The sequence below is a fragment of the Uloborus diversus genome, chromosome 3 (assembly GCF_026930045.1).
Source record: "Uloborus diversus isolate 005 chromosome 3, Udiv.v.3.1, whole genome shotgun sequence".
Taxonomy (NCBI): domain Eukaryota; kingdom Metazoa; phylum Arthropoda; class Arachnida; order Araneae; family Uloboridae; genus Uloborus; species Uloborus diversus.
Window position 1 is genome coordinate 194,828,851 of NC_072733.1, and position 16,848 is coordinate 194,845,698.

At 32.9% G+C, this 16,848-nt stretch overlaps 1 protein-coding gene across 1 annotated transcript in view; it reads right to left on the reverse strand.

Annotated features, from left to right (window-relative positions):
• The window catches only part of LOC129218490 (uncharacterized), a 117,918-nt gene that overhangs the window by 56,549 nt on the left and 44,521 nt on the right, over window positions 1-16,848 (reverse strand). Inside the window, exons 8-10 of the mRNA XM_054852773.1 lie at window positions 16,559-16,676; window positions 11,896-11,986; window positions 278-358 (exon numbers count right to left, since the gene is read on the reverse strand). Of these exons, the coding sequence (XP_054708748.1) occupies window positions 278-358; window positions 11,896-11,986; window positions 16,559-16,676 (290 nt within the window). The remainder of the gene's footprint in view (window positions 1-277; window positions 359-11,895; window positions 11,987-16,558; window positions 16,677-16,848) is intronic.

The window sequence follows — 16,848 nt, forward strand, 5'->3', positions numbered from 1 at the left end:
TTGTGTGCCTTTTGCAGAGTCTCAAAAATTAAAAAATGTGAGGAAAATAATCACTTTTCAAAATTCACAGAATTTTCAGAAATTTGTTTTTTGACTCATTTTTCTTTTATTTGCTATAATTTGGTTACAGTTGGACTGGACAAGGTAATAGGTGGTTCTATGCTTTACTTGACCTCTACTACAATTCCCTTTCGTTTGGCAGTTTAGGTTGAATTCACCCTGTATGTGTGGCAAGTAAAGCTGATTTTTTCTTCTTTCAGTTATAAAAATAACTTACCAACAAGCCAAAGACAGAATCTGAGATCAAATCTTTGCCGGTCTATTCCAGCATAACCAGTTTGCTGAACTCTTGCTACAGCTGCATAGGAAAAAATAATAAATACTATAAGTTCAGAGGACATTTCTTGCACAAGAAATAAAAATGCACTGTTAATAAATGTGACAACTAACAGTAGGATTTGGGCTTAGCTAGGCTGGTCCTGGTCACTTTATCAATCAGCAATGGAGATAAAGTGTGCCCTTAAAACCATTCAGTTCATGCAAATAATAGCTGCTTCTCGTAAACGATTTTTAATGCCAACAACTTTATTCAAGATGTAACTTTTCTTAATTTTAAGCTTAGCTTGAGATTTCAATACTTAAAACAATGGTCACTGGATTTCCAGTTTGTGCAAAAATTTAGCCCCACAACATCTTCTATTTCAGTAAATTTAAAGAATTAGATCATATATCCTTCAACTCTCCTATGTGCAAAACAATATTAAGCATTTCAAACCTTGAAATATTTTGAATAACTAAGACCATTTATTAACCGTAGTGGATTTTTAGTTTATTGATTAATAATTTTAGATCATGAGCTTACATTCACATTTGAGAATGTGGTTATATTATGATCAAAATGAGGTTGATGAATAAGCTATTATTCATAAATAATAGCAAACAATTAAAAAAAAGCTTAGTAACAATTCTCTTTTTACAATTCTGAGGTGGATAAAATCATTGTTATTCCCTTGCCTATTAAAGCCATATTGAAAACTAGAGATATAAAATGAAAAAACTAGAAATATAAATAGGTCGCCACTTACTAGTGTCAAAAATTCCAGGGTTTACAGTATATACTCGACTAGAAATCGAAAAATTTGGTAAAAAAAAGTGCACTTAAAAGTTTGGTCGTCAACTTGTACGCAGGGCAGAAATTCTGAAATTTTTTCACAAACATTTCTTGGAAAAAAAAAACACTCGAAAACGTGAACATTTTCCCGATTTTAGTCCAGCCCTTTTAAGCAAGTGCTATAGAAGTATAAATACTTACACATTTTGCTATAATTTTACATAGTCTAACTGTGAAATAAAGACTAAATGATTACAGCAAACGGCCTACTAATGCCATCCAATGTTCATGCTTTTGAACTTTGAACCTCTCTAGCCCCGCAGAAGAATGTTAATGATTAATTTAATGCCCCATTCCCCTTTAAAAGAAAATAATGTCAATAAAGTTTTCAAAAACTATAAAAAAAAAAAAAAAAAAAAAAAACGGGAGTGCCATTTTCAAAAAGTGGTGGGTGGTTCAGGAGGTCATTTTACATAAGACCCAGCAGAAATAGTGTCAGAAGTATTTTTCTTGTCTTGCAATGTAATTTAAAAATCCTTATTTTTGAGCAGTATGTGAAAGAACTAAATACTGCATAAGACCATAAGATTTATTTAACAACAATGTTTAACCTTATTGCTTACATCAGTCAACTTGAAATTAAGAAAAGAAAATTCATTAATTGGATGCCTCAATTGCCAAATCGATTAACTCCACTTTTTAAAAAAAATCCTCATTTCTGCTTTAATAGTGCTTTATCAATGCTTAGAATGTGAATTTATTTTTAAGTTTTGGTTCAGTACATTTCTGACCATGTGATGGCAGAAAATGTAACACAAGGGCCTATTCACTCCTATAGATAACACTATCTTCTTCATCACTTTTCTCAACCTTTTGTTTGATGGAGTTAATCAATTTGGCAAGTGAGGCATCCAATTTTAAAAATATACACGGAGAAAAGGATTTTTTTCTGGAAAATTATAAACTTTAGGAAATCCTGCGGCATATCTAAATATTTTCTGATTTGAATAAGAAAAAAATTGTGGCAGGAGCAACATTTTACCATCCTGACGTTTTGAATTTCTAAAAAAAAGTGTTTTTTGATACAACCTAGTGTACGCACATACACTCATGAAATAAAAGCATATTAAAATGTTTAACTTTAACATTTTAACTAATTGATATTATTGATATACACTGGAGCACCACAAACCTGTAGACCTGAAATCCACAAATATGCAAAATCCAAGTCTACTTTTCCCTTTTTTTTTCAAAAAAATCTTTTTAACTAGTTTTTTTTCTTTATGCTGCAAATTTATTTTCTACTCTCATTTTATTTCGGTCTATAATAATCCAAATCGTAATAATTTTCCCAAACAGTTGCTTTTACCACATTATTCGCGGGTAATACGTTCTGTTTTAATATCATGCATTATACACATGCCAAGCACTGTAATCAAGTAAAAAGATACTAATTCAAAAAATACATTTGTATTTCTGCTCAATATGCTTTATATTGTGTTCTACTGAAGAAAAAACAAGAATTATCGTAAACTGAAAGTAGATGCTAAAAGATTGTAGCAGAGTTACAGCAAAAGGCTGATACAGTTGTGGTAAAAATTATAAGAAAACATAGAAAATTGCACAGAAAAAATATTTCTGAAATAATTCAGTGAAATTTATACACAAAATACCTTTTTATGCTAGAAATCATTGTGGAATGCAGATCATTTGAAAATACAGAAGATAAATGTTTTTTTTACCTTGATTAATAAAAAAATGCCATTGTTAAAACTGGACGAAATTATAAGGTTAACAAGTGTTTTACCCCTAGTAATCAATAATATCCCTATTTTTTTCAGTCACTTTTATCAGTCTTGATATCATGGAAGTTGAAGAGTGCTCTTGGAATTTTTTTTCCTGGCTTTTTCAATGGAGAAAATGAGATCTTGCTTGTTTCAATACTGAATACCAGTTTTTCCTACTTGAGGTGCCAGAATGCCTCACTAAGTCTCCGTTAAACTTACATCGAGCCTTTGTCCGGCCAGTACAGTAATTTCACGAAATAAGCACGAAGAAATAATTTTGAGGCTTTAGAAACATGTAATTATACATTATCCTGCTGGAACAAATTGTTTAACTTGTAATACATGGTGTTTTTTGTTTAAAAAATATTGCTTAGTACATCAACATCACTTTTGTGCATGGCAGAATTCTTCTGCCATGCACAAAAAATATTGGTATAGTTTCCATTCGTTCCCAAACTTCATCAAATCATTATTGAACCGCCTCCAAGTGTACACTTTGAGATTTGTTTTTTCCTTTACAGGCATCGTATTCAGGTGAGAGACGTAAATATGGTTGTTGAAAAGAAGGGGGTATTTAATAAAGAGGATGTAGTTACTTTGTGGGTGGGAACTAACGATGTAGGCCATAGTAACAACATGAGTTTACAAAAGAATGGGATTCCCTGTTGCACAAAGCAACCAACAGTTTGACAAATGTCCAAGTGGTTGGTTTGCTTCCCAGATATGAAGTGCATAGGAGTTGGTTAAACCAACGGGCTAGGTGTATGAACCTGGTTCTCAAGGAAATTTGCGTAAAGCATAGTATCAGGTTTATTGATGTGTGGAGTAAATGTAAATGCAATTGGATTGCTAGGGATGGCCTGCATCTGAGTTCTACAGGGGTCAAAATGGTTAGTGATTTGGATTTAGAGGCTTTAGAATCAAAAAACTAAGTTGGAATGGAAGGCATGGTTTAAGGAGCAGAATTCGAAAGAGTACTAACTACTGGGATTTTAGTAGAAAAGGAAATAGGGTGGCTAACAAAAGAAAGATTTTAACAGTTGGGATTCAAATAAATCCACAGCAATAAATGAAAGTACGATGGGCTTACTTAAGGTTTTTTATACCAATGCTCTTAGTATTAGGAACAAGATGGTACAATTGAAAAGCATAATAACAGACTAGAGGTTGGATATTATTGGAATGACCAAGACATGAGCTACCAAAAATGATGCTGCTTTATTATCTATTGCTGGGTATAATTTGTTTAGATAAGAAAGAGTAGGTAAAAGAGGTGGTGAGGTTTTATTTTATGTCAGAGACACTTTAACTTGTAATAAATTGGTATTTAATGATCAACCTAATGAGATTGATATGATTTGGCTGAAGTTGATGAGCAATAAGGGCAAAAAATTACGTTTAGGGATCATTTATAGGCCACCCAACTTAAGCCAGGGTCAAGATGAACTGATCTTTAGTATTATTAGTGACATTTCAAGCAAGGGGTCAGCCATCATAGTGGTAGATTTTAATTTTCCATGAATTGATTGGAATAATTTTTACCACAGTAATAGCAGAGAGGAGGAATTTTTGAAAGTAATTGGTGACTGTTTCTGAGATCAAATTGTAACTCAGGATACTCGACAGGACGAGTTTTTGGATCTAGTTTTCTGTGACATGGAAGATTCTGTTCAAGGGTTATGTGTAGGGGAACACATTGGAGACAGTGTCTACAACAGTATTAGGTTTCGGATTAAATTTGATATGCACAAACTAGAGAATTTTAGGTTTGTGCCCAATTTCACAAATGCTGATTTTGTGGCACTTAGGCAGAGTTTGAAAGCAGTTTTTCTTCCGGATTGGACATTAGCGATGTGAATCTTCAGTGGGCAGAGTTTAAGGAAAATCTAGCGAAAATGGTTGGGGATTATGTTCCTTTTAGGAGAAAGGGTGTCAACATTAAAATTTGGTTGATGTGGTTCTCCAGGGAAACTAAAGACACTCTAAATTACAAGCAAGCCGCTTTTTACAGGTTTAAAGAAACTGGTCACTGTGCAGATAGGCTCCAATATTGTGAGGCAAGGCACAAATTTAAGTATTCCGTACCGATTCAGAAAAGAGAGTTAGAGCAAAAACTGGCAGATAACATAGACAGGAATCCTAAGACGTTTTTTGCGTACGCTAATTCAGGGAAAGTTAAAAATAGTCATATTGGGCCACTGGTTGATGAGCACGGAATTTTAATTGAGGATGATAGTGATATTGCTAATGTTCTTAATAACTTTTTTCAAGTGTTTTTAACGACAACTGTATCTCAACAATTGACACTAGCAAGACACAAGCTACAGTACAGCTTGAGGACTTTGTATTTTCCAGGGAGGATGTTTTACTTCATTTGAAAAAAATTAAAGAGACTAAGGCTCTGGGACCAGATAATATTTATCCAAAAATTTTAGTTGAATGTGCAGAGGAATTCGCAGATGCAATTGTAAATATTTTCAATGCTTCTTATAACTCGGGGACAGTGCCAGAGGATTGGAAGCACCGAACATTACACCGCTCTTCAAGAAAGGGTCTAAAGGGAGTGCAGGAAATTATAGACCTGTGAGTCTAATTTCGGTGGTTTGCAAAATTTTTGAAACATTGATAAAAATTAAGATAGTAAATTTTTTAGAGACTAATAATCTATTGACTAGTTTTCAGTACAGTTTCAGGAAAGGTAAATATTGTGCAACTAATTTATTACATTTCTATGACAAAGTTTTAGACAATAAGAAGGCTTTAGACAATAAGAAGCCTGTAGGTGTGTCCTGTTTTGTTTGTTGTTTTCATGAACGATATTCATAAAAATATTTCCGGGAACATGAATTGTTTTGCTGATGATGTCAAAGTTATGGGGATTGTAGAAAATAAAGAGCAAACAAATCAGCTGCAAGAGGATCTAGATCATATTAGGGAGAGGGCTGAAAAATGAGGTACGGCTGTTAATGTTGGGAAATGTCAAGTGCAACATTTAGGACATTGAAATAAGTGTACAAGTTATTACTTGCAAGGTTCAGTCATTATTCAGGAAGAAAATGTTACTGATCTGGGCATCTAAATTAGTCAGGATTTTAAGTTTAGTCAACAGTGCAGCATAGCTAGTAGCAAAGCCAATAAGATGCTTGGGGTTTATCAATAGATCTATTTCAAACAAATCTGAAGAAGTTCTCCTGCCCTTATATAGAAGTTTGGTAAGACCTCATTCGGAGTATGCTGTTCAGTTTTGGTCTCCTTATCTTAAGAAAGATATTAATGTACTCGAAATGATTCAAAGGCGGGCTACAAGGCTAATAAATGGACTTTCTCATTTAGACTATGATTCAAGGCTTAGAATGCTAAAAATGTACAGTCTTGAGCAAAGAAGAGACCGAGGGGACATGATTCAGTTGTTTAAATTTATTAAAATGAAAGATGTTAAGGGGCTAAAGTTTAACACTGAAAACAGGACAAGGGGTCATTATTTTAAGCTATTTAAACCTCAGGCTAACATGGATATTAGGAAAAATTATTATTTTAGAAGGGTAGTGGACCTTGGAACAGCTTACCGGAAGAGGTGGTATCTATCCAGCAAAGGAGTAGATAGTTTTAAGAAGGCCATTGATCGTCACTGGGGATTGTAAATTGACTAGGACCAGCCTAGCTGGGCCCAGAGCCTGCTGTTGGTGGTCACTTTTGTATTTGTATTGTACCAGAAGTAGCAAACACAATCTACTTTGTCCTACCCATCTAATATCTTATGTTTTTTGGAGCAAGCTCATCTTATTATTGTATGTTCCACAGGTACAGAAACAGAAGATTTCCTACCTGTTTGTCTTTGTGGTCCTTATTTGCAGAGATTTTTTAGAAACCTCTAAATGACCGATCTCTCTCTATTCAGATTTGTTGTTATTTGACGTACACCAAGTGGTGAAATTTTTCAAACAGCCATTTCCCTTTTCTCAAGCTCTTTAAGTTTAGTACCTAGCGGCATAACTACAAAAATAAAATGTGACATCCCCAATCACTTACTAAACATTCATATTGTTATGTAAGGAAGTGTGCAGAACAAAAAACAAACCAATTTTGCTCTTTAGAAGATACAAACCTAATTGTCCCTATAATTTTGTCCATATTACAGGACAGGGCCGTATAAAAGGGGTGGAGGCAACGTCCCTCCCCTCCCCCCGCCCTGAAACCTGAAATGTTTTGTAACGTAAATCAGTTGAACGTACTAGTAATTTAGACACATATTAGAGGATTTCCTGCCCACTTTCCCAATTCAATTCAGGGCTGTCCAGGGCCAAGGCAGGCCCCTTGTTAGTTTAGTAGAGTTGCCCTCCTCCCCCCAAAACTCATATAAAACGTACACTATGCCGATTTTGAGCCAGGGACTCCCCAAGCGCCGGACCCCTAGTTCCCAATTAGGCTAGTATCTGGTTACCAAGATGTGCCAAATTCAGCTCCTTGATACGTCCTGCGTAAAAAATGCAAAATTCACGATTCTCGCGTTTTTTAGCATATTTCTGAAGATAAATATTTGTGACTCATATGTTTCATGTCTTGCCATTTATTTAATACTGAATTCAGTATTTTGGAAGTTCTTTCGTTATTGCTTGTTTTTATCTTACTTCTACTGCATACTGTTAATATCTTAAGCATGAGAAAAAAATAATATTTACTCTACTCTATTTCATTTTCTGCACTACTTGTGATAGAAGAATTTTTTTTTTTTGTTTTGAGAAATATTTTGTTTTATTTATTTTTAACTCAAAACAGATGTGTCTTACAAATTTATAATCATTTTTTAAGACTGTACAATCAACTTCTGGAAAGAGCAAAAAGTACTTTAAATAATTTCAACTGTTCTAGAGTCTTTGAAAACTATTTGAGTTTTTGAAATTTCTTAAAAAGTACTTAAATTGTCTCTTATCAAGAAAATAAAATGTGAATAGTCCGAATGGCCAGAATATTACTCTTTCAGTACTTAATTTCTGAATCTCTACACTATTTATTTTGTACAATTTTTACTATAGGGCATTTGATGAAATGAGGGAGGGGGGATGCTGGGGAAATGAAAAAAAAACAAAACAAATTACACTAAAAGCCGATATGAGCAAGTGACGATGTACTTCCCTTTCTTCCTGCCTCGCTTTTCCTCTCTGTCGATTAATGTCAACGATTTGTCGAACAATTTTTTTATTTTTTATTGGTCTTGACTGGCAAAAGAACGCAAAACTTTTAAAAGGTTGTTTGCCTATTTTTCTTTATATTTTTTAAGTCTTAATTACCCCTATATAAGGCCTCAAAATACAGATTTTTATGTCTAATCTTCAAAAAATTTCACGGGGAGAAACCCCCGGACCCCCTGAAACAATGGGTATTCTACATTCCGCTTAAAGGCCCACTTTCCCGTTATCCTTTACATTACAAGGTGAAATTTAAATATATATATATATAATTAAAATAAAAATAAAAGCAGCAGGAGCATTAAAAAACGAGACGAAAACAGGGGAGCTGTATCTAAAAAAACACATACAATGGTCTGTTTTACCTACGACAAAAATGTCCAGACCGCAAAAGGGAAAAACGCACCTGCAATAGTTCAGTGCCCCGTCAAGTCTAAATCTGGCTTTGTAAAATGAGTTAAGAGCTTTTACTTTTATCCTAAATATTTTTATGCGTTTATGTGCGTCTACATATATATGCACATATTTATATATATGTGTGTGTGCTGGGGCAATGTGCAAACCCGGTCCCCTCCCTAAAAAAAATTTCTGGATATGGCCTTGTTACAGGGAGGTCTAAATTCAAACTTCATCCTATGAATACGAAATTCCCATGTATTTCCAATAAAAGTAATTAAAAATGTTTCTTTTGCCATTAATTCCAGACATAAAATTTGCAAAACTTTCCAACCAAATGCAGTCAAGATTTTGGGGATTTTTCGTTTGTCCTTATAATTTTCGCCACCACTGTATTTTGAGTGTCACGAGGCATCAAAGAAACACAAAAAAAAGCCAAAAATACAAAGAATTCAGCACATAAAAGCCAAATGTAGATGATTTTGGACACTGAAATTGAAAACAAATGACTCAATTAATCAAAATAAATACCAAGTATTTTCAAACTGGCTCAGTTTATTAGTTTTTATTTCCTTAAGCTGGTGGTTCGGATATGATTTTGGTGGTGGATATGTCTACGGTAGTGGTTATTCCAAGAGCAATTATTACTTTTGGATTTAAAAATCTTGTAAGTAACAGCTAAAAGAATTAAGTTATGATTTCTTTTAAAAGATCACAAATTATTCAATTGTCATATGAAGTAATTCATGAATATTTCAAACTTTTTACTGTTGTGTTAATTTTTTCAGTTTTAAGATACTGCTATAAAAGTTAGTTTCTTCATGGCCTGAAATCCACAAAATCCTAAAATACACATAACCACTTATCCCATGTTGTGCGGATTTTTGACCCTCCACTGTACTAATTCCATTCTGTGAATATGTTTACAGTGGTAATGAATAATGATAAAAGTAGCAAATAATACAGGGTGTTCCAAAATTATCTTTACAACTTCAAAAATTCATAACTTCGAACATAAACAAGATATTTACATTCTTTTGCATGTATTACTGCAACTAATAAAGCTTTTTGTCAAGTCCAGAAAATGTGGAGCGAATACGGCAAATATTCCCACATGCAGTAGTCGAGCTTCAACGAGACAGCCCAAAGGCTAATATGTGGTAGGGGGTTACGTACAACAAAATCATTGGTCCTTTTTTCTTCATAGAAACCACAGTTAATAACTGTGTGTACCTGGATATGCTTCAAAACTTTACTCTTCCTCATTTAGAAGAATTACAGTCTATTGTTTACTTCCAACAGGATGGTGCACCACCACACTGGTTGACAGCAGTCCTGGAAACACTTCAATGAAACTTTTCCCAACTGATGGATTGGACGGGGGGGGGGGGGGCAATTCCATGGCCACCAAAGTCTCCGGACATAGCACCCCTCGACTTCTTCTTGTGGGGTTATTTAAAGGACATTGTTTACCGGACACTGGGTAATGACATTGATGACTTGAAAGGCCATATCACACAAGATTTTAGTACAATCACAGGTGACATGTTGCAGCGTATCTGGCTTGAAATTGATTACAGACTGAAAGTGCTTAGGGCTACCACTGGTGCGCATGCTGAAGTGTACTAAAAAAACTTTATTAGTTGCAGGAATACATGCAAAAGACGGAATATGAATATCTTGTTTATTTTGAAGTTATGAATTTTTGAAGTTGTAAAGATAATTTTGGAACACCCTGTACTTTAGTGCACAGGAATATTAAATTATAATACACCTTGCATTATCAAGGTCTGTTTTTAATTGGGAAACTGAACATAAAAAAATATCTAAACAAAGAAAAGCATTGAGAAGTAAGTATTATATATTCCTGAATACAAAATTTTGTACTAGAAATATCAAAATTTTAACTTTTTCCCAGAGTGGAAATAAACCCTTTGGGAAAAAACAAAAAAAAATTTCCCTTAAAAAAATTTTTTTTGGACCATTCCCAACACTAGTAACTACTAATTTTGCTACTTGTAGATATAACTTAAGACCACTGGTCATAAGCTTATTTATAAATATTTTTTTTTGTAAACCATAAACACCCTGTACAAAATACAGCTGCATAGTTAACCCCTTGAGTATTTCGTCAAAAGAAGTAGATGGCTTCCCGCTACAAGGAAGAGACATAAGTACATGAAATACACTGCCAGCTCAGTCATTCCAGCCGAGGACTGCAGTTTCATGCTTATTAGCACTCATCAGCCTGGCATAGGAAGTGACTGAGCTGGAGGTGGAAAACCTTTTGAGGAAGCCAAGAGTGCCAAACAAACTGGTAGCTAATATAGAATTAGCACTGACCAGACGAGTGACCGAAGCATTGGTTTGGTTCAACTTGAAAATAATAAGAGGTTTTCCACCTCCAGCTCAGTCATTTCCTCTGCCAGTCTGATGAGTGCTAATAAGCACGAAACTGCAGTCCTCGGCTGGAAGGACTGAGCTGGCAGTGTATTTCATGTATTTCTGCTTTAGCCCTGGCTATGGGCGCTAACTTACTGAAAATAAGAGACATAAGGTTAATAAAATTTCTATTTTAAAAAACTTGGGTCAATTTAAAAAATTTTGACTTTCTAAACCATCATGACCTGTGGGCAGCTTAACTTCATAAACATCTTTGCCTTTTAGCATACGAAAGAGCATATTAAGCTGCTCCAAAAATAAAAATTATTTAAATCATATTCTCCACAAGCCTTGCCCCTGTTTCATGTGGTATTACGGAATCAAGGAAAAAATTAATTATATTTGGCAAGTATTTATGGGTTCAGAAGATTTAGCACTTAAAGAATCTGTTTAGCATAGAAAAAGTGTTTACTAAAACATCAATATTTTAGTAAAACAATTTTACTAATGATAAAATTAGGTTCAGAAAACTTGGAAAAGCTTTTTTACCTTTACAAACATCATACTATAAGTATCAGAAATTCTAATATTATATGCAACATTTTCTTGTTTATCAAGATTGAATAACGTCATTGACAATCAGCCTCATCTTCTTGAGCATTGAAAAACGTTCTGAGTGCAGTAGAACTAATAGAAAAAGGTTCTCAAGACATCTCTTAACTATTTAAATTGTAATACTTGATTGATTTGTTTCTAACCAGCAAAAGTTGAACTTTCCCAAACAAGAAACAAAAGATTGAAACTTTAAATTTGTTGCGCTCTCTAAACATACTCAATTCATCATATTTTGTTTAGTAATTTACTTTGCCTAGTGGTACAGTGGCAGCTATGTGAATATAAATATTTTTACTTTTTTCCCCCCCATATTTTGAACCACCCTAATGTATATGCATTTTGTGCTAGATAAGTATAAGCTTTCTCTTCTCTCAATGATTTGGAACAAAACTAAATGGTTTAGTAAAGAAATATTTACCTTCAAAAATTCGTCGTTTCAAATCATTTAAATGCCGCTTAAATTCTTCTAAATTTTTTTGTCTTTCCTCGATGGTTGTTCTAGATGTCATCTGGAATAAAATAGGACAATTTGATATGTCTATAAATGTCAAGAAGTAAAAAAAGTTTGAAGATAAATATAAATCAATGATTCTCATAATAAAGTCAGCAACTATAGTCACGCCTGTCTACAGCAAAATCAAAGAGACCACAAATGCAAGTTTGCTATGGCTGTAATATCTTAATAAAAAGTTAAATGAGGCACTGCAAAATGTGAAGGGGCATTGAAGCTATTACATTATAGCAATAAACAGACAAGATGGTTTTTCACATACATTTCATACTTGAAACACCATTAACTTACACAAGAAAAATATACAATTAACTAATCACAAAATGTAGTGAAACCAAAATGGAAATAGATTGAGTCTATCTAATCAGAAGCGCACTTAAGACATTTATTTTTTTAAATTTCACACCGAAAGTAAACAGAAACATTCAAGATCAACCTGTATACTTATTTGTATTACAGTGAAACCTGGTGTAAGTTGATCATTTGCAGTGCCTTACTTTAGAAGTCAACTTAAACAGATGGTCACTTAGTGTGAAAACCATGAGATCCCGAATATTTCAACAGGCTGTAAAATTTTAAACTATTTGAGATTTACCATAAATATTTTGTATGCTTTTTTATACATATAAAAAAAGTAACCATGCCAGGTTTCATTACAATCCGAGGGTTAGGGTGTCGGACCACATTTTCGTGATTCATTTTGTATGGAAGGTACTAACAACTAAAACAATTTGAGATATACAAAAATTATTGATAATGAACAAAACATGTAAGGTACCATTTGGTAAAAAAAACTTCCAACATTAAAAACAATTGAAATATTTACAGGATGCAAAAAGATGGATATCTCAAACAAGGCATGTGATTTTTGCCGAAGCACGTGTTTGACCTTTGCATGAATCCCAAAATATGTTCTTGGCTATAATCGCAGTGAATGAAGATTCAAGAAGTAAAAATAGAACGTATAACAACACAGGAATCAAAAACTAAGAAAATACTGAAAATGTTCAGATTTTTAAAAAAAAACAGGTTTAAAAGAGGAACAAAAGAAGGAAAATTTTTAAAAACCAACAGAAAAAGCCAGAATTTCAACAAAAGGCAAAAAAGTCTCCTCCCCGTGCTCATGCTAATTTTTTCCAGCTGTTGTTAAAGAAAATGGAAGGAAGCCTATGCGCCGAGCCTTTTTGACTTCTTTTTTTCAAATCAGGTCAGATTAGATCACTTCTAAGTCATGAGGGGGGAGGGGGGCAGACGGATACACAGATTCACATTTCCATTCAAATACAGTAGAACTTCGATTATCCCAGATAATTGGGACCGCTAGAGCCTCGGATGTCGGAATTCTCGGTTAATAGAAACTTTATATAAAAACTTGTCAGAATCGTAAATTGTATTAGTTAAAAATATGATTGAATATTCACAAAAGATGGACACATAAAAAGTAATGTTTTACAGTTTAAAAACAAACATGGAAAATAACTTGTAGTACGTTAAAAAAAGTCAATCGAATTTTTTTTAGCCACTCCAAGTTAAATATTGAAAGATGCATTAAAAAACACACACATTTCAAGAAAATATTTTTATTTTCAAATTGAAATATTTACAGGATGCAAAAAGATGGATATCTCAAACAAGGCATGTGATTTTCGCCGAAGCACGTGTTTGACCTTTGCATGAATCCCAAAATATGTTCTTGGCTATAATCGCAGTGAATGAAGATTCAAGAAGTAAAAATAGAACGTATAACAACACAGGAATCAAAAACTAAGAAAATACTGAAAATGTTCAGATTTTTTAAAAAAAACAGGTTTAAAAGAGGAACAAAAGAAGGAAAATTTTTAAAAACCAACAGAAAAAGCCAGAATTTCAACAAAAGGCAAAAAAGTCTCCTCCCCGTGCTCATGCTAATTTTTTCCAGCTGTTGTTAAAGAAAATGGAAGGAAGCCTATGCGCCGAGCCTTTTTGACTTCTTTTTTTCAAATCAGGTCAGATTAGATCACTTCTAAGTCATGAGGGGGGAGGGGGGCAGACGGATACACAGATTCACATTTCCATTCAAATACAGTAGAACTTCGATTATCCCAGATAATTGGGACCGCTAGAGCCTCGGATGTCGGAATTCTCGGTTAATAGAAACTTTATATAAAAACTTGTCAGAATCGTAAATTGTATTAGTTAAAAATATGATTGAATATTCACAAAAGATGGACACATAAAAAGTAATGTTTTACAGTTTAAAAACAAACATGGAAAATAACTATTATGTTAAATATTGAAAGATGCATTAAAAAACACACATATTTCAAGAAAATATTTTTATTTTCAAATTGAAAATTCCTTATTTGATTAAATTTATGTTATTTTTTGAAAAAGAGACTTCATTATCGGCTTGGTTAACAGAAATCTTGGTTAATCGAAGCTCGGATAATAGAGGTTCTACTGTACCTTGCTTTCAAAAATTATTTTTTACTTTTTTTTGCTATTTTTTTACTTGACGTCTTTTCTATTTCCCTTTTTAGCAATCTTTTTACAATATAGTGAAATCCTCTCATAATGAATACTAACACAAGGAAATATCCGTTTTAACGAAATAAATTTTTGGTTTAGATTTAATTTCCATTTGATTGGTTGAATTCCATTACAATTAACAAAATTTGGGATCCCTTGAAGTTCCTTTTAATGGAATTTCACTGCATATTAAGCATATATTTCTTCTTTACTTCAAAATATTTATGGGACGTAGATTAAAAATAAGTTAGGTTTGCCACAAAATATTTTTCATTCCCATTCAATAAAATAGCAAACATTTCTTATCAAGTAAAGCAGACTTTACCAGGGTGATAAAAATTATGTTGCAATATTGGCAATTTTTCGCTTTTTTGGCATTTTATAAGGAAAACAAGAAAAACTATGACTTTACTGGATTTTCTTACAATGAATTATTCTGTAAATTTGCAAAAAATACTGGCTTTACTGAGTAAATTCTAAGCATGCTGTTAAAGACTGACCATGCTGAAGCATACAAATTTCATTTGCCTTTTACTGACCAGTTTTATGCCCTGTTGTAGACAGCCAACTTTACACATACAATGCTCATTTACGTAAAGATATTTTTGACATCAATTTTTCAGAAACTTGTATGCCAATAGTGCTATTATGTTAAAGGTATGCAGGCATAAAAATAAGCATTAAAAAAAATTTGACATTTTTTTAATAAATAATTCAGAAATAAAATGAGTCTGGAAGTGGTTAAGCTGTCCTTTGAACTTTCTCCAACCACCTCACATCTGGGGATTGGTATAGAAGTTCTGACGACACTGAATTGATTCATGAAAGAACTCACTGATTTTTTTCATTGGCTGCAGTGGCATGAGTCTGGTCAATAACAAAATTATAGTCAAAATGTTTCATGCCACTGGCAGTTTATAAGAGAGCTATGAACTTAATTTTTTGACAGAGATTCTGAAATCCCTGCAAAAATAAGTCAAAAATTACCTGCAGCACTTGCACCACTCCCCCCCCCTCCCAATAATCTCTTAATTTTTATCTCCTTGCAAATAAGTACATTTAAAACCAAACAGGACAAGATATTCTAATCAACAATATAATAATCAAATTATCAACAACAATAATTTTTGAATACAGCAGGTTTCACTATTTAAATGTAATGTTATTGTTTTGATAATAAATTATGCATACAGTTGAACTTCCACATATTGAAGTTTTCTATACATGGAAATCCCTGTACATTTTCATGTTTCTTACATAGAAAAATTGTTTCTATATATTGAAAAAATCTCTATATATCGGAAAAAATTCGAGACATTCACAAATTTTCTTTTTCACTTCAGACTGTTTGTCTCATGAAAAATGAAGGTTAGGGAAGAAAATTATGTTCACTAAAGGTTGCTATGAAACTCATAAGGAATCTTGGGTTGAGGAGTGTGTAGATAGGTCATTGTTCCGTTCTGGAGTTTTTAAATTCCCTCAAGTTTATTTCAAATCTTAGTTGTAACTAGTAACACTGTAAAATTAGTTTCAAGTTATCCCTTTTGTCTGTTGAGTATCATTCCTAGTCTTTTTAGCCTCAGTAAAAATCATTCAAGTTAAGTAAATTGATTTTTTACTTTTCTCTCGATAACATTGTCAAAACGAAATGCTGCAGATAAGTTGAATTGCCGAAGAATAAAGATGAATGCAGATGCAAAAATATAATTTCTGTTATTTTTTTTATTATTAACTAACTTCCATTTAATTTGATGCTCGTATAAATTAGAAACTGGGTTTCATACATGAAAATAAGTTTTAACTTTAATGTTGTAGGAGATTTTTACGATAAAATAAGATCGTCTCTATGTATCGAAATTTCTATATATCAAATTTTTTTCATGGCAATTTGCTATTTTGATATATGGAGGTTCAAAAGTACCTCTAATTTATGTCATTGTATACTTATAAAGATTGATTTACTAAAACCTTGCATTAGCAATTGCACAATATGAAGTATCATACAAGCAGAGATGCATAATTAGAAGGAATTATAAATACTTAAAAATACTATTATCCATACCGGAGGACCTTGGACTGATAGGGATGAAAACCGTAGTGTCGTTCTAATGCGTGCCAACATACTAATGAGCGAAGCATATTGTGTCCGATTGGCAGTGTCAAAAGCTAAATCATCAGAACTGAAATAAATCAGGAAATTTAACTAAAACACAAAAATGGAAATGGTCTAACTACAGCAGTTTGCAAGAAATTTTTTGAAAATATATAACAATTGATATTTTAAAAGGAAAAAAAAGGAACTAGTAACTGTGCAGAAAAGATATTTCATTAATAAAATAAAATTTTCATAAA